The following is a 21,168-nucleotide window of genomic DNA, read 5'->3' as shown; positions in this document are numbered from 1 at the left end:
CAAATCGCTCTTTACTCGGGAAAGTGAAAGTGAAATCGACTCAGGTCATCAAAAATATATCTTTGATTTTCAACGTTTTCCGGTATCACACAAAGTAGGTCTCTTCTAAATGGTTAAAACGTTTGTAGTGATCTAATAAGTTACTTTCTGCTGGTAAAAAGTTGTTTAAAATAGAATTAAAATTGAATTTTCTTTCGGCTATTTTTAGCATACGCCACCGCTTGAGGCTACACATCACGTTAGTTGCAAAGTTGTAAACATTTTTTCCAATTATGAAACGGGTATATCTTCCACAATTCTTGACAACCTTGCACCTACATTGTAAGCTTTGTTATGAGCATTTTTTATGCAAGAGTAACTGAAATCCGGTAAACATTAGACCAGTTTATATGCATAATAATTGGATTCGTCACCTTTATAGGGCCTTAAAGGAGATTAACACAAAACATGATTCTCTCGTCTTATCATAACTTCTGTATCGCATACTCGGACGATCGAGAAGATTAAATAAGGTATTCACCAGCTAAATAGTATTTTTTGTATTCAACTTATGTATTTTATAAAAATGGCATAGACATTATTTCTTAAATATAGGCGACATCGTTCGTAAAATACATGTATGAAAACATCCATAACAAATGAACCCATTACTCAAAGACGCTCTGCACTGGTTTTTGTTGAATTTTGAATTAATATAAAGGAGAAAACGAACTAAACACATTGATTATCGATAATTTTAACTTTTTTTTTGAAACAGTGACATATCAAATTAAATGCACTGATATTTCTCTATAAACCATCGGAAAGTGTAAAATGAATAAGCATATCATTTGTTTAGCTATTTCACGAGTATTTATTCTGTAGTTTACACTATTTAAACGATATTGGCAGAGTATCAATAGTTATGGTCTAGCGCGTCTGGTGTTATGTGAGATACGACGCTGCAAATGGTACGGCTTACAATATATGATGGTAGTACTTTGTACATACATGTATCATATGACTGAAAGCTAGACCGCAAGTTAACATAGCCAAGTCGGTTATCACAACAGCTTCCTTATTGTGATTTTGAATCTGTTACCGGATCCTATTGACACATCACTTCAGCTCATTACTGTTTACATCCGTAAATATGCAACTAGCCAGTTAGTGTTGGTTTACTGTCAAGCTTCTGATGATAAATACCAATTTGACCGAAATGAAATCAACGAATTTGATTAGTTTTCTTCCATTTTAATCATTTTAAATAATTTGTCAGAAATGCATTAAATCACGTGTATGTCCGAACTCGCTTAGTGCGAATGGAATAAATTATTTGTATACTTTAGAATAATCGATGATTTGTACGAAAATATTATTATATTCCGAGTATACGATTTATACGAGAAATGTTAACAACATGTTCTTGATCTATACGCTTTAGTATCACACATTTGACATCGCATGACTGATTTCAATGCGTTTATGAATTAACTTCATTGTCTTCTCTATTTACTATGTGAGTGAAAGGGGTCTTAAATAAACCTTCCGACGCATCGACAAAAGAGACGGATACTAGAATTGCAAAGCATGTGTTGTCTGAGCTAGCTGAGTTTGTGTTGCGGTTTACATTTGATTCGGCGAAAGTATTATGTTGAAATTCTAATCTGGCCGAGGAAAGTAAGAACAAATAATCAAAAAAAATATTTGCTTTGCTCCCTACTTGTGTATTCACGTATCAGAGTTTGTGTTGCGTTTTAGATTTTATTCGGCGAAAGTATTAGGTTGAAATTCTAATCTGGCCGAGGAAAAATAGAACAAATAATCCCAACAAATATTTGCTTTGCTCCCTACTTGTGTATTAACGTATCAGTATTTCTGAGAGAGAGAGAGAGAGAGAGAGAGAGAGAGACAGACAGACAGACAGACAGACAGACAGACAGACAGACAGACAGACAGACAGACAGACAGACAGACAGACAGACAGACAGACAGACAGACAGACAGACAGACAGACAGACAGACAGACAGACAGACAGACAGACAGACAGACAGACAGACAGACAGACAGACAGACGACAGACAGACAGACAGACAGACAGACAGACAGACAGACAGACAGACAGACAGACAGACAGACAGACAGACAGACGACAGACAGACAGACAGACAGACAGACAGACAGACAGACAGACAGACAGAGAGACAGAGAGAGAGAGAGAGAGAGAGAGGAGAGAGAGAGAGGAGAGAGAGAGAGAGAAAGAGAGAGAGAGAGAGAGATAGAAAGAGAGAGAGAGAGAGAGAGGAGAGAGAGAGAGATATAGAGAGAGATAACAGAGAGACAGAGAGACAGAGAGACATAGACAGAGACAGAGAGACGGAGAGAGAGACGAGATAGAGACAGAGAGAAGACAGAGAGACACAGAGACATACAGACAGAGAGAGTATAGGGACAAGAGAGAGAGAGATAGATAGAGATAATAGATAGAGAGAGATATAGATAGAGAGAGAAATATGATATATATGAAGATAGAGATAGATATTTATATAAGAGAGAGAGAGAGAGAGAGATAGATAGAGATGAGAGTAGATATAGTAGAGAAGATAGAGATAGAGATAGAGAGATAGATAAGAATATATAGTATTAGATATATATTAGATATATAGAGAGATATAGACAGAGATTATACATATATATTAAATCTTATTAGATAGTATATATATATCTATATAACTCTCTAGAACAAGATATACTCTAGAACCATATAAGATCTTATATATTGTTATCTATCTATATCTCTCCTCCTTATCTGAATACTCGTACTCTAGGTGATCTCTTCATATCTCTCTGTATGAGCTCTCTCTACTCTATCGCTCTCTTCTCTCTCCGCTCCTCGCTCTCCACCGCTGCCCCTCAGCTCTCTCATCCCTAAAGACCGAGACAGAGACAGAGACAGAGACAGAGCCACAGAGAGAGAGAGAGAGATTTTCCTGGTTGGTACTCGGAAAGGTTCGTCATTTGTTTTATTTTTATTGACTTCAATCATAAATAAATGTGTCCTCCCGTTAACATATTGACATCTTCAATTGTCATAAATGTTTTCAAACTGACATAATGTTGTCGATTCCAAATCGTTTTCAGTACATATCCTGCTTGTCAATTTTAAATAAATATTGTACAAATTTATAAGCAAACCCAAGAAAACAATAATAAGCCAGCATAATACCACTGCTATTAATAGTGAACATGTCACAAAAATTAATAAAATCTTGAATATGTGTTTTGTCTTTTATAAAGGAGCACAAACATGCCAGCGAAATTCTTCTGTTATTATCTGTATGTGAACATGTCGCATAAATTTATTCAATCTAACACTAATTGTCCTTTTAAAACAAGCAAGAAAGTAAGTTTAGAAATTCAACCCAACAAAGCGAAATGTTTTGGAAATAATTAAGGCGATTAAAGAAACATGTAATCAAAATAAAGGTCATCGTTAAAACGTAAGATGGTACACATTTGTTATATACCACTATTGTTTTTGCATGATTAGTTCAAGCAAGCACTATTATTTCTTCAATAAATACACATAATACGCACATATACATTCGCATTAAAACAGCTTATTCGTGTTAGAAATGTCGGGAAAGGGCTGGGAATCGGTGTTTTTATACATTATTTTGTTCCGATGATCGATGTTAATTCGCAAACATTTGGCTATCTCAACCGTTCTTCAGTTCGTGCACAAACTGTTGGTTTTTACCGCAAGGACTAATATTTTACTGACATTATATTATGAAAAAGAGCCCAATCAGGGCGGTTTTAACCAGTGTTCAAATTTATGAGTACTATTATTGTATCAAATAAACACAACGCAATCAAATGTTGATCGCTCTTATACCATCGTCCTAAGTTCTTTGTTCTCCAGTCAAGATACTCTGTGTGGCATGCATTGTGCGCAATGCAACGGACCCGGATTCGGCAATGATTTACATCAGCGTTAAATCAGAATGACATCAGTTTGAAGCTTAATTTAGGGACATGTTCAGATTGTATCAAGCACAGACCCTCTGCATTGAGTATCTCTTCACCGATTTATCCGCTCAATTTCCTTGTCAATTTCCTCAAGCTAAGTATCAGCGGCTCCACATCCGCGTTAATTTGCGCACGGTGTTAAAGCTGTTCAGTATCCTCGTAATTATTTAAAACCTCCTTTATATCAGGATATATTGATGCATGGAGGAGAAACACAATATGGAAAATAAACAGTTATGATGATAGTAGTTTTTAAATGTATCTTGCATGTTACATTTGCATAATTTAGCCATGTTCTTGCTTTGAAATGAAATGCAATTAAAGTTGCAAATGAAAGGGAACAAGTTCAAACAGTCTTCAAACATTTATGTTTTCTGTTAAAATGTGAAATGTGTGTCTACATGCGTATAAACATCTTTAAATATTCGTTCAGTACAATCTTAAACTAATCCACTGTATGTTAAAATCACATATGTTGTAAATGCTGTCTTTAGTTTCATGCAATTGAAAATTACACCAGTACCTGTATCAGGCCCGTAATTTAAATATTGGTACATGCCTTCTCTTTGTTAAGTATTATAACACAAATTCATAGAACTTCTGGTTGTACTATGAATATTCGTTTAACTCAGTATGTTTAATCTAAAATTAAGTTTAACGAGTAATGCATATAAACCAATACCAATTACATAGTTAGTATCTTTAGAACCGTTTTCTAATGTGATACTGTATCAGACAATTTGGAAGCGGGCATGTATAAATGGTTTATAACTCTCCATTAATCGTGATTTACGTCTATGCTTATATATTCTAACGTAATACGATAATAAAAGGAAGTTAACATTGCATTCGTCAAATAAAGAGGCACACATACACCAGTTGCAAGTAAAGATCTGAAGTATAGAGATAAACCTTGAATGTTTTTAAGTCATACAAATTGCGCGTAACACTTCGATGCTTTTTGGTTAAAGTATATCAAATCGTCAATATCCTGTACAATATTATTGAAACCGTTCCCAGATTAAAACATTCATTCCATGTAATAAAATACTTTAAAGAAAAATTAGAAATAACAGAGAGGATAACTGTTCTAATTAAGTATAATATAATTGTACCTACATATTATTGGGCGCTCCCTATTGTAATGTTATACATAATTCGTATTTGTTATAATCGAAAACAACACATTTAGATAGGTAAAAAATTGTATTCTCCAGTTTGTACCTGTTAATAATAGCATTTGTGAACGACAAATTATTGACTTAAAAAATGTATGTAAAATGTTCACCACTGTTTTCATTTTTTACCAGACAACCGATAGTTGAATCAGACAAATCTTATGCTATACAAGCAGAACACTGTTCAGGTAGCTCCATAAATTTATATATATATATATTAATTATAATGTAGAGTCATGAATTGGGCTTCTGTCAAAATCGTCGCCGTCAAGACAGGTAGCGCAGTCTTAAAAGATGAAATGAATTGTGCATGGTAAAATGTGTTTATCTTTCAAATTAATATTAATCGTGTACTTATTTTTTTATTAAAACGATAAGAAAACGTATGTTTGCTCAATATTGAAGTAAGATTAAAATGTGTTGGCAATGTTTCACTCGTAAGTGTAATGCTGAAGAGAAACTGAGTATAAGTTCGATAAGTCGATAAATGTATACATGTACATGTAGTCCTTTATTTATGACCAGGAACCAATGGCCAAATGGCGAGAAGTAGCAGCACAAGTAAATATGGTCCTTTATTTATGACTAGGAACCAAAGGCCAAATGGCGCGAAGTAGCAGCACAATAGGGCGTAACTCTACCACTGACAGCCTCTAGAGATATTCATGACACGTTTCTTTTATTGTTTCGTTCTGATAGAGCTGTTTATCTCAACGTATCGTAGTGAATATGATGTTCTCCCAGCGACCGGGGGTTTACGAGGTCGGTCCCACTGTGCAAGCGTTCTTTACATCCCACTAACATACGACCACTACTGGTTCTACCCAGGGAATTGGTTCCAGAGCGTTTCAATATGCCCGAGGCTTTCGATTCCATCAACATAAAATAGATAGGTGTAAACCCCATAATAACTCTATATGAGAAGTCAAATTCCTGTCAAGTACATGGACAAGTCGATTATCAGTAATAAAAATGTTGGAACTGAAGAGGTTGGTAATAATGTATTTCCTGCTAATGCTGAGAAGTACGGTAAACCGTTTTCTTTAAGATATCTTGCTGAGATTAACATGACATATGAACATTGGTAAACCGTATTTTAAAGTCATTTTCCCTGAGCAATTTGTTCAGCCCCCCTTTCCGTTATGTATTCATTGTATTTAATAATTTTAACATTTGTTAAGCTAAATATAACTAAATGTAGTGCAAAGCATGTTAAAATTAAACTCATTTTAGTCATTTTTAAAGAAACTTTTATACAATATGAACAAACGCCGTTTTGTGCAATACTTAATTGTTCGCATAAATTTGCAATTGATAATGTCATTCAACATCCAACAGTCACGGAAGCAAAATTCTAATCAACACGAACAATTTCATTACCGACAGTGGTTTCTTCAAATGAGCATGATAAGCGCTATTGTCTTATTCGCTACTTCAATGAGCTCTTTGTTCACTGTAATGAGTTATAACAACTTGTATACGCACAATCTCTTTGATTTACTTTTAATCTGAAGATGGGTATTTCATTAAAGAGATACAGACCCGGATCTGAAGTGTATATAACTCTGAGACAAATTAATTAGAACATTATTACGGGCACATATTCTGCAAAATGAACGTGAGTACAATCTAGAAAGTTAGTTGGAAATGAGATAGTGGAATATATTACAATTAAACATTATTTTTTTAATAATAATGCAGTTATACTAAAATAACTCAAAATTACTACTGCAATATTAAAGCCTGATACAATCGAATATTACACATATCATTTCTCTAACGTAGGTGATGCAAGCTTTTATTGTATCCTCGATATGTCTGGCTGGCGCTTGTGCAATGATGTCTTGGGAAATTCCCGATGACATCATGAGTCATGTGACTGCCGAGCTGGATTTAGATTGGATAGAATACAAGAAGGTGCACAACAAGACATTCGCTGCCGTTAAGGATGAAATGGTCAGGTAAACATCGTTTTTATAGAACCTTTTATTTTAATTGATTATCAAACGTTTTTGGTTACCCAACTATGTTCTAAAATAGTAACATTATTTGTTCTGAGACTTCTTAAATAATTGTGAGTTTTGTTACATCCTAAACAGTATTACAGACAGCTTTTGATCACGCATTCGTGTTTATCTCTAACTTTTTATTCTACGTATTAATTGAAACCCAAACGATACATCTGAACTATGTTATGTATTTATTTTTATAATGATATAGGCTACGATACTTTTGTCAGAAATATGCTCATTTTTTACCCTCGGATACTATATTGTAGTTATTTCGTGTGTGCTAAGTCGCCGGATGTATGTTTTAAAATTATCCGTATTACAATAAAACCATTGCATAGTTAAGCGTCGGTCGTTGTAACGGATATTAAATAGATAACCCAAACTAAAAAATATTCAGGAATGATAATAAATGCATTGTTTAGTTTGGTCAAAATACTAATAGGGTTTGAAAAAAAAGAAAAAGATTAACATACAAGCGAAAATATGCGAACTTAAGCCTTTGATCAGTTATGGGAACTGTTTTAATTGTTTCCATTTGTAAAAAGAAACACGCTTACGCTTTATCTGGCAAGCTTTACAGATTAAACGTTATGTTAATTATGACTTTGGTAATCTCACGTTGTTTTCTGATATGCAACTGAATAGACGGCTTTACTGGGAGGACACTTTGCGGTTCATTCGAGAACACAACCTGCGCTATGACAGAGGAGAGGTGACGTACACAGTAGGAGAAAATCAGTTCGCAGACATGGTAGGATAATATAACTTTTTAAGATGGATATTTATTATACTAGCGAGTACTACTCTGGATGTGTATTTTGCTGTATGCCTTTATCGATTGTCTACCAAAATTTGTCTTATTGCATTATTTCTAATTCAATTCAAATTAACGAGTGAAATTTTCTTCATAACATTTGATTTATGGTGAACGCAAGCACTTACTATCTCAAACGAATTGCAGTAGCCCACCTAAATATCGTTTACTCTTTCAAATAATGTATTATTTTAAGTAGCAGTAAAAGTATTAGTAGAAGTAGTAGTAGCAGAAGTAGTAGTAGTAGTATCAGTATTATAAGTATTATTTTTTATTATTATTTCTATTAGTAGTAGTAGCAGTAGTTGTAGTAGTAGTAGTAGTAGTAGTAGTAGTAGTAGTAGTAGAAGTAGCAGTAGTAGTAGTAGTAGTAGTAGTAGTAGTAGTAGTAGTAGTAGTAGTAGTAGTAGTAGTAGTAGTAGTAGTAGTAGTAGTAGTAGTAGTAGAAGTAGTAGTAGTAGTAGTAGTAGTAGTAGTAGTAGTAGTAGAAGTAGTAGCAGCAGTAGTAGTAGTAGTAGTAGTAGTAGTAGTAGTAGTAGTAGTAGTAGTAGTAGTAGTAGTAGTAGTAGTAGTAGTAGTAATAGTAGTAGTAGTAGTAGTAGTAGTAGTAGTAGTAGTAGTAGTAGTAGTAGTAGTAGTAGTAGTAGTAGTAGTAGTAGTAGAAGTAGTAGTAGTAGTAGTAGTAGTAGTAGTAGTAGTAGTAGTAGTAGTAGTAGAAGTAGTAGTAGTAGTAGTAGTAATAGTTGTATTAATATTATTATAAGCTATTTATCAATATATTATTTGAACTAGATAGTGGTGTTCTATTTAAATGGTATCATTAGCAAGACTGGATCAATCAGAATCACTAAGATAAGGACAAGTATTGACTATTTTTAATTGGTAATGACAGACATACATAAATGATTAAAGGAAGCTTTTTACTTATCTAAGAAATAATGATATATGTCATGTGTAGATGAAAGCTGATCTTCTCTATAAGCGACCATACGAACACCATACCAACAGTTACATGACCAATCAATTTATTTCCGGTCGTCCCCGCCAGGCGGAAGACGAGTTCGAGAAGACGATGCTCCGGGGTCTCATCTTGCCCGAGGAGGGAGCTGAGGTCTACCCGGAAGCTCTGACAGAGCCCGACCCTAACGCCGCTCTGGACATTGATTGGAGACAGCGGGGTGTGGTGACACCCGTCAAAGACCAGGTATCGTTCAAATGACCCATTATGGATTGATCCATATGAATAACCTTATTTTTGTGCTATTGTCTATGTGTGGATAAGCATATGTCGTTATGATCATTTGGTTCTTTAAATATGACTGATTCATGGCTTTCCAAAACGAAATGAAACAAACTAGTTTTTTAGGGCAAGCGAGAGCTATTTTGTAGTTCTTATGTTCTGTTATTCATTAGTTTTCATCGGAGATGCTGATTTGTCAGGAATAAATGTTTTGTTGCTCGAATGCCACGTTTTGTTTGTAATTAATATTGTGTTGTAAAACTCAATATGCTATGGCATATCAAAACGTTATATTGATAACTACATGCATGTATAAACTCCATTGCAGATGCATTGTATTGTACTAGAAAAATATTATTTGGCAGAGGCTAGTACAAAATGCATAGAAAGTCGAAAAATAACAAATACAGAAGAATTATTCAAATTAATTGTTATTTTTTAACATTTTTATAAACGTTGGAAAAAAAGATGTACAGCAAATAAGTGAATCAAAATTATCCTACCCCAGCAAACGAAAAAGAATACGCTTATATTTTGGAATGACTATTGTGACTTTTGAAATGTGAATTTCAATGTTTTATTTTTAGTCTGATCAGTTGTAATTCTAAAATTACATTGTTTAATCTGACTGTTTTCTTGTCATTAGAGAAATATGAAATCCGGCTCTTGCATTGTTACTTCAGAATTGTGATTTCAGGAGTATAACAGAAACATTTCGGTACTAAATATTCGCAGTTAAAACTATATTTATCTCAATAACGCTAATTAGTGTTATTGTGTGAAGTCCTTATTCATATATATATATATATATATATATATATATATATATATATATATATATATATATATATATATATATATATATATATATATATATATATATATATATATATATATATATATATATATATATATATATATATATATATCATAAATTGAACATGTTAAAATACACAGTAGCTCCAGTTGCCTAAAGTAGAAAATTATAGAAAGTCATAAAAAATATACACCTCAATAAATTTGGCACACAAGTGAAAATTTGTGTACATGTTAAAAGGCTTAAGTAACTGAACTAACCGTTAAAATTGCACCATTTCCACGACTGTTTACAACTGTTAAAATTGCCCGAGATTTTTGCATGCATGTAAATACAGTACAGCTCGCAATGATTGTATGTATTTTGCGCTTACTAAGTGATCCAGGTTTCAAGTTACATTATGTAATGGATCGTTTTGTATGTACATTAACTTTGTTAAAGTGTCTGGGGAACACTCTCTCTCTCTCTCTCTCTCTCTCTCTCTCTCTCTCTCTCTCTCTCTCTCTCTCTCTCTCTCTCTCTCTCTCTCTCTCTCTCTCTCTCTCTCTCTCTCTCTCTCTCTCTATCTCTCTCTCTCTCTCTCTGGGTCTCTCTATCTCTGGGTCTCTCTCTCTCTCTTACTCACTCTCGTAAGTAATATAATTTTCACATTGACTTAAAACTGGTAATCAAGTATGACCAAACTCTCTCTCTCTCCCTCTCTCTCTCTCTTGATGACAGAAGAGGTGGGAGGGGAATATGCCGATTCGTCTTTGTTTCTAGAGAGTCTGCAACTGACTGCAATACATAACTTAACATAACATATTCTTTATTAGCATAATGCATTTACAATACGTAAAGCCAACATGTAAACAACAATACATTAAGATACAGTGATAAGTGTTATTTGCCTGGAAGAATTAAATTGAATTTCGGATTTTGAGAGATATTTACCTACATCTATTAGCATTCTTCTATTCTGACTGGACATTAAACCTATAAATTTCTGTTATGTCGTGAATACACAAAAATAGTGTTTAAAATATATTTGTCATACTTTGGGCACAAAATATCACAGACACTAAATTCTTATATCTTAATCGGCCATATTTAAGACTGCTAATCATAGTTAAGACAGGGGTATAGCCAGGGATCAGGAAAATGCCGGTTTTATCGGTTTTTGACCGATTTTGGTCGTACTGGACCGATTGAAAATTGAGATTTATCATAAAAATCGGTCCGGATTTCACAGACAGGTGTGACATTCTACACACTTACCAGTACATTTATCTCCGCAGTCCCGAGATTAATCCGCTAATTGATATCCCCATGTCAAAAAATGCCCGAGGCGATCATAAATTAGGGGAATTAACAATGTAAACAATTGGGCACGCTTGATTGAGAAGTACAAGTGACACACTTGTTCCACGAAAACCGATTATTATTTACCACATTCGGTCCAGTATTAAATGATGCATGGTAGATTGTGAATATTAAAGGAGTATTATTTTGTTGAATATGATAATATTTCTTGCTTTCTTTGCAAATACTACATGTTTTATTGACATTGAACAACTTAATTGGTCATTAATCAAATCATCAAATGGGAGTCTTATAGAGTTCAAAAACAAATAGAGCTCATTCTATCTACCTTCTAAACCGATTGGACATTTCTTTCTAAAATAATTAATAAGACCAACAATTCTAAAACAAAATAAGATGTTTTTAATGTGATTTGAAATAAAAGGCCTATTTTCACATCACATCAAACATAATGTATTGTTCCATGCATGAAAGATTTAGAGAATATAGTCTTTTTTGGAGGGGGTGGGGGGTGCGGGGCGAAGAGGTATCAGAGGGTTTCGGCCGTCTCTCGGACCGATTGGGATTCGGAGATTTCCTGATCCCTGGGTATAGATGTCTTAAAAAGAGATTTAAGAATTTTACTAAGACTGTTATTATGCCTGTTATTTTTCGTGAAACGCAACACAAATAAAGGCAGTCAATTTAAGCCTGTAACTTGTAAGTAAGACTGTTATGGAGTTAAGAACAATAATGGACTTAAGAATGTTCGTGAAACCGGGGCCCGGGGTCGTAAGGTTGGTTTACCATGTCGTTTAAAAAACAATTAAAACTAAATGTAAAGTAGGTGAGGCTTTCCCCGATTTAAGTAGCACCTATTGTCATATTACGACAATATCAATGAATCTTTGTTAGTCTATGGTACCATTTTTATTGCTTCCGTGATTTTTTTTGGAAACAGTTCCTAGTAGGCGGCACCTCTAGTCTCAATAATGAACCGTGAACGAAGCTTTTTTCATCATTTGGACATTTATCGTGCTTCGCTACGTCTCAAGTCTATCGTGATTTTTATGTTACAAAAGTTCCGATCGACCGACTGTGTTCTTTTAACTTGCGATATTTCATATTCAAAAGGACTGACAAATAAATGGAAAGCAGAAATACATACATGAAAAAAAATTGAATCGTCTCAGCCCACACGAGTATCCGATTCACCTCTTATAAGCGAGTTATCTGTCAATTAACATCGATGAAGCTCAAAATTAGCTTTCGACTTCGATTTTGTTTACGACCGCGGCGAGATTCTCGCGAGAACATACGTCATCGTATTACGTAGTACAGTATGGGGAAAATGTACGCGTCTTATCCAAAATTGAGTTACAAGTACTAAATTTATCTTTTATATAATTAATGATTGATCTCTCTTCACATACAGATTAGGAAAAGGTGTTTTCGTAAACCAGCCTTTTAAGCACAGTCCGTAATGATTTCTTTTTTCAAATGATTCATATGTACTTCATTGTTTTAGATATAAAAACGGTCATATCATTCCTAAGAGTTGCGCCAGTATCAGCCAATGTGGTCCACTAAGTCTGAAAGAAGCCCAATTCAGCTTTCCATACATGTTTCACTATAGAGAAAAAAAGACGGCTTTTCCTCAAATATATCTTCCCGTTTTTATGACAAAATGTTTAACAACAGTCGAATTCCACAAATAAATCCATCGTTTCAAAAAAGTAAGAACAAAAATATAGAATCAAATAAAGACAATACGGATCAAATTATTTTAGTCATAGTATATTATCAAATGCTCACAAATATTTTAAGACGGTTATACGCGTACACTATTATTTACAGTGATATGTGGAATTTGAGTGTCGGCCTACTTCTCGGACCGTGTGACGTAGCTCGTTGCTATTCGGATGTTTCGGACTTCTACCTCCACATTTTTTTTGCACTTTTTATGTGTGTGATTTAAATCAAAGTTTTGGATATTAATACAATTGTGACATTCTTGAAACATCACACATCGGAAGATAAATGGTTGAGCTCCAAATCGGTATGTTTGATTTCACATTCCATTGCATATTAATGAAGTTATAGGCCGTCAAACGTGCGCAGAAAATCTGTGCGGAAAAATCTAACGTAAAAATCACGATGGACTCTGGACTCGAAGGCGTCAGTCAATATGGTGCCCGGAAAAAAGCCCCTCGGAAAAAAGCCCCTTCCACCAATTTTGCCAGTGCGGAAAAAAGCCCCTTCATCGATTTGCCAGTGCGGAAAAAAGCCCCTTCGTCGTTTTGCCAGTGCGGAAAAAAGCCCCTTCGTCGTTTTGCCAGTGCGGAAAAAAGCCCCTTCGACAATTTGCCAGTGCGGAAAAAAGCCCCTTCCAAATGATTATGTTTAGAGCGGTAAAAATCCCCTTAGAAACCATAGAGTAAATTTACTTTTTTCAAACAGACTGGGACACAAAAAAGTAACATGTGAACGAAAATTATCATATTGTATTATATTTATTATGACAAGCAAAACTACAAATGATGAAACATATTTCAAAATATCTTACATATCTACATTACATCAAAAAATATCACTGTAAAATGTCACTCGTAGTCTCTTCACCGAAGACGGATGTTGTGTCCAACAGTATCTAGGAACTCACCCATTGTCTTCCTTCCGGAGCTGTACTGCTGGCAAAGGGTCTGCAGCGTCTTCGTGTGGAGTTGTCTTCTTCTCTTATGTTTTGTCACAGTCTTTCCTTGTCTAAAGCGGAGCACATCGGCCTCTACCATAATTGTAGCGTCCCGTTGAACACACACAACAGCTGTCCAGAGGGAAGGATTAGCATGACCCACCAGCTTCGCGAACCCACTGTTCCACTCCTCACAGACGTTGTTTGTACGTTCTTTGCCGCTCAGGGTACTGTCGAGCACGTTCCATGTGGCGGATGGGAAACGTGGCCCAGTCCTCCTGAACTTAATACGGCCTTTTTTAGGCCGGCCGCCTTTAAATGAAGGTCTTTAACATTTTTCGCAATGTTTGTTGATTGGAAAAGGCATGTTTTTAATGAATATGATTTGTTTGTCAATAGTGTGGAAATTTATATAATAGACATACCGCTCCAAGTATAATAATCATTTGGAAGGGGCTTTTTTCCGCACGGGTAAAATTGGTGGAAGGGGCTTTTTTCCGCACTGGCAAAACGACGAAGGGGCTTTTTTCCGCTCTGGCAAAACGACGAAGGGGCTTTTTTTCCGCACTGGCAAATTGATGAAGGGGCTTTTTTCCGCACTGGCAAAAATTGGTGGAAGGGGCTTTTTTCCGAGGGGCTTTTTTCCGGGAATCAGTCAATATAGCAATAGCCTTCGAGACCAGAAATCTGGACTAGCGGCACCTCATGAGGTTTTAGACGGCGGATTTCTGCCGGCTACTTCTGAAAGCCCTAAGTTTCAAACAGTTTATAATAATTGTTCAACATTCCCACGGGATACCTTTATTGGATCTATGATGCTTCAAACTGTATGTAAATGTAATGTAAAAAGTTAATCACCCTGCCTCTTAGTCTCAATAATGAACCGTGAACGAAGCTTTTTCATCATTTGGACATGTATCGTGCTTCGCTACGTCTCAAGTCCATCGTGATTTTTATGTTACAAAAATTCCGAACGACCGACTAAGTGCTTTTACCTTGCGATATTTCATGTTCTAAGGGACTGACAAAAAAGCGGAAACCTGAAATACATACATGGATGATTTTTGAATGGTCTCAGCCCACACAAGTATCCGAAACACCTCTTATAAGCGAGTTATTTATCAATTATTACAGCAATTTGGGTTAAAACTGTTTTGTTGTTCCCACAAAATACGTCATAGATCTGAGAAATTCCTGGGGAACCCCGTGTGACGTAGTAGACTGGAAACCGGTCTTTCGTCTATCGAATGTGGTGGAACATAATGGAGCCAGTAGACAGCGGGGGACCAGCTTAGTGAACACGTACTTGGTCATTTCGAATGTTTCGGACTTCTACCTCAACATTTTTTTGCACTTTTTATATGTCTGATTAAAATCAAAAGTTTGGATATTAATACAATAGCGACATATAAACTTCACAGATTGACAGATAAATGGTTAAACTCCAAATCGGTATGTTTGAATTCATATACCATTCAATATTAATGAAGTTATAGGCCGTCAAACGTGCGCAGAAAATCTGTGCGGAGAAATCTAACGTAAAAATCACGATGGACTCTGGACTCGAAGGCGTCAGTCAATATAGCAATAGCCTTCGAGACCAGAAATCCGGACTACCTGCCTCTCTGCCACTCTGGCAAATAATAGCCACTAATCGAAAGAGATTATTTAATTTTCCCTCTGCATAATAACTGAACAGCTGAATACACGTATTATTTACAACAATAAATTAGTTGAAAACTAGTTTAAAAGCGAGTTTACAGTCTAAGTAAGATAGCTAAAAACAACTTAAAAACCGTTTGCAATATCAATAAGACTTCATGTGTGATTGTGAGACAATCGTTGGTGATTTGAAACTACAGCATATTTTAACTGTGCTACGCAAGGTTTCATAAAACAAACAATTGTGTGTTCAATTTACCTTGAAATACATCATTACTGAGTACTGTAGATCTATTAATTTTCAATATCACATGTAACACCCGTTAACTGCCGCCATTTTCTGATCTTCGTGTTCTATATCACTTCACGCGCTTTAACTGCGGGGCATACATAAAATTGCGGGTTCTATGCAAGCGTCTAGATGATGTAGAGATGGGTTCTTTACTGACCTAGAGTAGGGGAGACAACTCTATTTTAATTTCAATTTAAGACCGACTTGCGCGTAATTGCTATAGGATGCTTTCAGTATGAAAGTTAACACATTTAAGGCGCACATATTTTGCGGGTTCTTATATAGATCCCATATTAAATATAGGCCCCACAAGAAAGGTCTGAAAACGACGGGCCCCCCGCAAATCACGGTATGTATTGATATATATATATATATATATATATATATATATATATATATGCCCACACCATTTTGTTTCCATTTAATGTATTCTTCATGTATATAGGTTTTTTATTATCACTAAAGATAGTGTCATTTCAGGGCGATTGTGGCTCGTGCTGGGCCTTCTCCGCAATCGGTTCACTAGAGGCAATATTAAGAAAGAACATCTGGTGGAGAGCCGATTCATGGCTGTCCGAGCAGAATCTCGTGGACTGCGCAAGCAGAACATACAGTACTGTATAGTAGGGTTAAATGACAGGTTTAAAAGTACTTTGTATAACAAAAATGGATTAGTATTACCCTCCAGATGTCCTCGACCCCCGAACGCTTATTTAATATCACAATATAACATATTGAACGTGAACAAACTAATACCCACACTACAAAATAGTAGGACAGAGGAACGTATGAATCAGTTTGTCCGTTTGGATGGCACCCTTTAGGTAAATGTCATTCTTTAAAATCAAATGTCAACAGCTTTCATTATAGTTTTTTGTTATTCACCTACACATTCTTCTCTAATGATTTATTATAACTTTAGGGCATACATCTCATTTCATGAACTTTTGCCTCAAACCGTCGGTTTTGATTTTTTATCAGATTATATTGTCATTCTTAATCGTTGCATTTTTATTGATAAGTCAACATAAAAGATCATTTAACAAGGTCACTTTCATTTTAGAAAACTAAGCATGAGGTGATGAACATATGGTGTAACTTTTCGTGTTTATGTCTTAATTAAAAGAAAACTACGGCTGCCGAGGAGGCTGGATGAACAATGCATTCACGTACATCCGCGATAATAGGGGAATTGATACCGAGGAGTGCTATCCGTATTCTGGTCAAGTACGTTTTGTGTTGTTGCTTTTTCTAAACCATTACACGGTTCCAATACTTGCTGAGCTAAATTATTTAATATGTGTTTATAATATTAAATGCCCTCGCCTTTTTAATGCGTTGGTGTGTATGTTTTGCACATTTTTGTCAGTCAAATGATATGTCGGTGAAATGATCAGTTTGTCTGTAAGCCAACGAACAATTTATAAAACGCCATGGACTAGTATGCTTATTTAAGTTGGTACACTTGGGCTACAGAGTATTATATCATGAAAACTGATATACCTATTATTTTCTCAGTACATTTTAAATGCGAAAGTTGTTTTTTTAAACACGTTAACCAAACATGGACATTTGTATAAACTGAATTTTAATTGTGTGTTGCAAGTAAAGTTTCACTGGAATACATAATAAGAAATTAATGTATGTGTTTAACATATTCGTAATCACGCAACATCGCGCACATCCCGAGATCGTTCCTTGACTACTTACGTTTGATGTCAATAAATCAGGTATCAAGTCCACAGTGTTTCGTAACAGCTTCCTTGCAATATCTGAAGAACTCATCAACCTAAGATCATATCATAGTGTATGCTGATTATTCTTTTTGGAAAGACTTCCTCTATCGATTAAAAGGCCAATGTCCATTGTTCGTCCAATATTTATATAAATAAGCTCTTTACAAATTGACAGATAGACAATTTAGAGTTGGAAGTTTTGGGAGGGGGCAAGAACAGTTCACACAAATGTCTTGATTTATGTTTATAATTGTGTATGCTTCTGATTTATTACCCTGTCTTGTAAGGTCATTATTAAAATTGAAAACAAAAAGGAATCATCACGATTCTCCGAGTTAATAGTAATACATTGTCATAATGTATGACATAATTATAATATATGGATCTATCTGATTGACAAGATTACCATTAAATCTCCCAGGGGACGGACTAATGTAAACAAAGTGAAGGTTATAAGTTCTGCATGTGTCTATGCAGACAGAGAGCGACCAGAATTTAGGTTCTGCACCTAGTTCTGGTTCTGCGACCAGAATTACGGTTGCCATCCTTGCGAAAACTGTCATGGTTTGCGTAATACTCGTTTGGAAAAAAATGTGTATAAAAGAATAATTAAGCAAGAAATATGTGTTGATCTTCCTTCTTTTCAATAATAGTTTTAAGTTGAATTATAGAATGTTTAATGCTTTGCTTTTATTGTATGATAATGTTTACACCAAATCTTATCATATCTGTTTACGGGAAATCTTTCTAAACAATTGTTCTCACAGTGTGATTTTATATACGAGATTGTCGTTTCTGATATAAATGTATAAACGCGCATCATTCAATACTGACCCACGAAAAATGTGTGTCCCCCAAATATATGCAATATCTAGTGTTTTTTAATAAAGAAGAGCTTTAAGGGTTGCCATCAAAGCTTTTATAACGTTACGTTAAATAATATTGCTCCATGACGATTAATCATATTATCACCAACCTTAATAATTACTTCAGTGGCCAATAATTAACATTCAACCTAAAATTTAAGCAATACGATTTATAACGCCCGGGTTAATTTTAAAAGTTTTTTGTTAAGGATGGCAGGTGTGCTTATCGAAGAGATTGCATTGGGGCCTCAATTAGCGGGTACCAGAATGTGGGGAAGTCTGAGCATTCCCTGGCCAGCTCATTATCCAGTGTAGGACCAATCACAGTGACAGCTGACTGCAGCGATCGAGGCTTCAAGTAAGCATCAAATCAGCATTAGAACTGTTCAATACTGTATTGAGAAAACGTCTATAACATGTTCGCCTTTTGAGCACCATATAAGCATCAGAACTATTATATAATGCTATAAGAAACCGCCTATAAAATGTTTGCCATGTGAACACCATATCATATCGGAACTGTTATATAATATTATAATAAACCGTATATAAAATTTTCGCCAGTTGAGCACCATGTCAGCATCAGAACTGTTCTATAATATCATAAGAAATCGTGTATAAAATGTTCGCCATTTGAGCACCATATCATATCGGAACTGTTCTATATTATTATAAGAAACCGTATATAAAATGTTCGTCATTTGAGCACCATTTCAGCATCAGAACTGTTCTATAAGCTTATGAGAACACGTCTTTAAAATGTTCGCCATTTTAGCATCATATCATATCGGGACTGTTCTATAATATCATAAGAAACCGTATATAAAATGTTCGCTATTAGAGCACCACATAAGCATTAGAACTGTTCTATAATGTGTTGAGAACACTACTTTAAAATGTTCGCCTTTGAGCACCATGTCAGCATCAGAACTTCACTATAATGTGATGAGAACATGACTTTACAATGTTCGCCATTTGAGCACCACATTAGCATTAGAACTGTTTTATAATGTAATGAGAACACGTCTTTACAATGTTCGCCATTTGAGCACCACATCAGCATTAGAATTGTTCTATAATGTAATGAGAACACGTCAATAAAATATTCGCCATGTGAGAACCATATATGCATTAGAACTGTTCTATAATGTAATGAGAAAACTTCTATGAAATGTTCGCAATGTGAGCACCACATCAGCATTAGAACTGTTCTATAAGATGATTATAAAACGTCAATAAATTATTATAGTTCGCCATGTGAGCAACATATCAGCATTAAAATTTTTGTATACTGCATTGCGAAAACATCCATAAAATGTTCGCCATGTGAACACTATAGCAGCATAAGAATTGTTCCATATCGTACGATTCCCTTATTTCGAGCATAACCTAATTTAGATCTCTTTGTTGACATTAAGAACGCGGCTCTCGTGATGATGTCACACGCTTGCGCTCCGAGTATTTTGTTTTACTAACATTACTATGCTTGAAAATAATTAAAGACACGACTAAAACAAGGAAAAAACCAATTGAATTGTATTTAAATTTTTTACTTCAACTGAAATAATCCAAATGTATGCCTATTCCGTGCATTTTTTCGATTCTCTTCATTAAACGTGTACATAAATTGCAGACCACTGCGCTAGTGTTAACACAACACTATTATGTATTTGATTTATTTTAATGAAAATTCTTGTATTGTTTCACGATTCCCAGAAAATGTTGCATGGAACAATCTGTGCACGCACATCGCGAAAATAGGTTACATGCCTATATACACACATTCAGTGGGTAAACCCTGTCCCGATTGGATGATATTTTTATCAAATCTTTTAATAGTAACATATATGCCGAAATTTTTACTGACAAATTGCAAACGTTATTTCTTTTTCGATTTTTGAGCACTTTTTCGTGTCAATGTTGCTCAAAAGAAGATCGTCCGATTAAACAGAAACGTGTTTAATGGTAAAAAGAAGTTATAAAAAAAGTTAAATTAATCTTTCAGTTTCTCTAAATTTGTTCAGTGAATCGAATTTTCGAAGTTGTGTTGACCTCCTGCCTATTGCAATCGAGTACTCTCGCTTTTAGGATGTGACCTCTCGACTCAAGGTAAACAACGCACGTAGTGTATGTCATTTGCGGGTGTGTATGGAACTATCGGCTTTGCGTAAACACCCTGTAATAGAAACAATTTTGACATGGGTTGAACGGGAATGAAATTAATCTTTAAAGGTACATCGTTTATTGCGGCATTGTTTGAATTAATTCAAAAAGTATTTTAGTTGTTTCCTTAACCGCTCGACTCATGGTAATTGGATGATAATATAATGTGGCAACGTCTAAATAATTCGCCATTTGAGCATCATATCAGTATTAGATCTTGTCTATAATATAATGCGAAAACGTCCATTAACCGTTCATTTACCTGTCCACACTATGATTTGTTAAATTAGAAAAAAATATCCAAACCTTGTCAAAGCGTATTGGTGATAATATCGCGTTCAAACAAATCGTATATTGTCAGTAAACGGGATTGTGTTGTGTTTCTAACGTTTGTTTTCATGGT

General features: G+C 35.0%; 1 protein-coding gene across 4 annotated transcripts in view; it reads left to right on the top strand.

Annotated features, from left to right (window-relative positions):
* Positions 1-21,168, top strand: part of LOC127837684 (procathepsin L-like) — a 54,942-nt gene that overhangs the window by 17,027 nt on the left and 16,747 nt on the right. The window contains exons 3-7 of one of the 4 annotated variants that reach the window (XM_052364948.1): positions 7,848-7,953; positions 9,065-9,220; positions 16,481-16,613; positions 17,127-17,227; positions 18,812-18,960. The exons of 2 other annotated variants lie outside the window; for them this stretch is intronic. In XM_052364948.1, coding sequence (XP_052220908.1) covers positions 7,848-7,953; positions 9,065-9,220; positions 16,481-16,613; positions 17,127-17,227; positions 18,812-18,960 — 645 coding nt within the window. The remainder of the gene's footprint in view (positions 1-7,847; positions 7,954-9,064; positions 9,221-16,480; positions 16,614-17,126; positions 17,228-18,811; positions 18,961-21,168) is intronic. One more of the 4 variants, XM_052364949.1, reaches the window with a different exon arrangement.

This window comes from Dreissena polymorpha, chromosome 7 (genome assembly GCF_020536995.1).
Source record: "Dreissena polymorpha isolate Duluth1 chromosome 7, UMN_Dpol_1.0, whole genome shotgun sequence".
Classification (NCBI taxonomy): Eukaryota; Metazoa; Mollusca; class Bivalvia; order Myida; family Dreissenidae; genus Dreissena; species Dreissena polymorpha.
The sequence above is the reverse complement of the archived record's forward strand: the minus strand, read 5'-3'. Positions and strand labels throughout refer to the sequence as shown.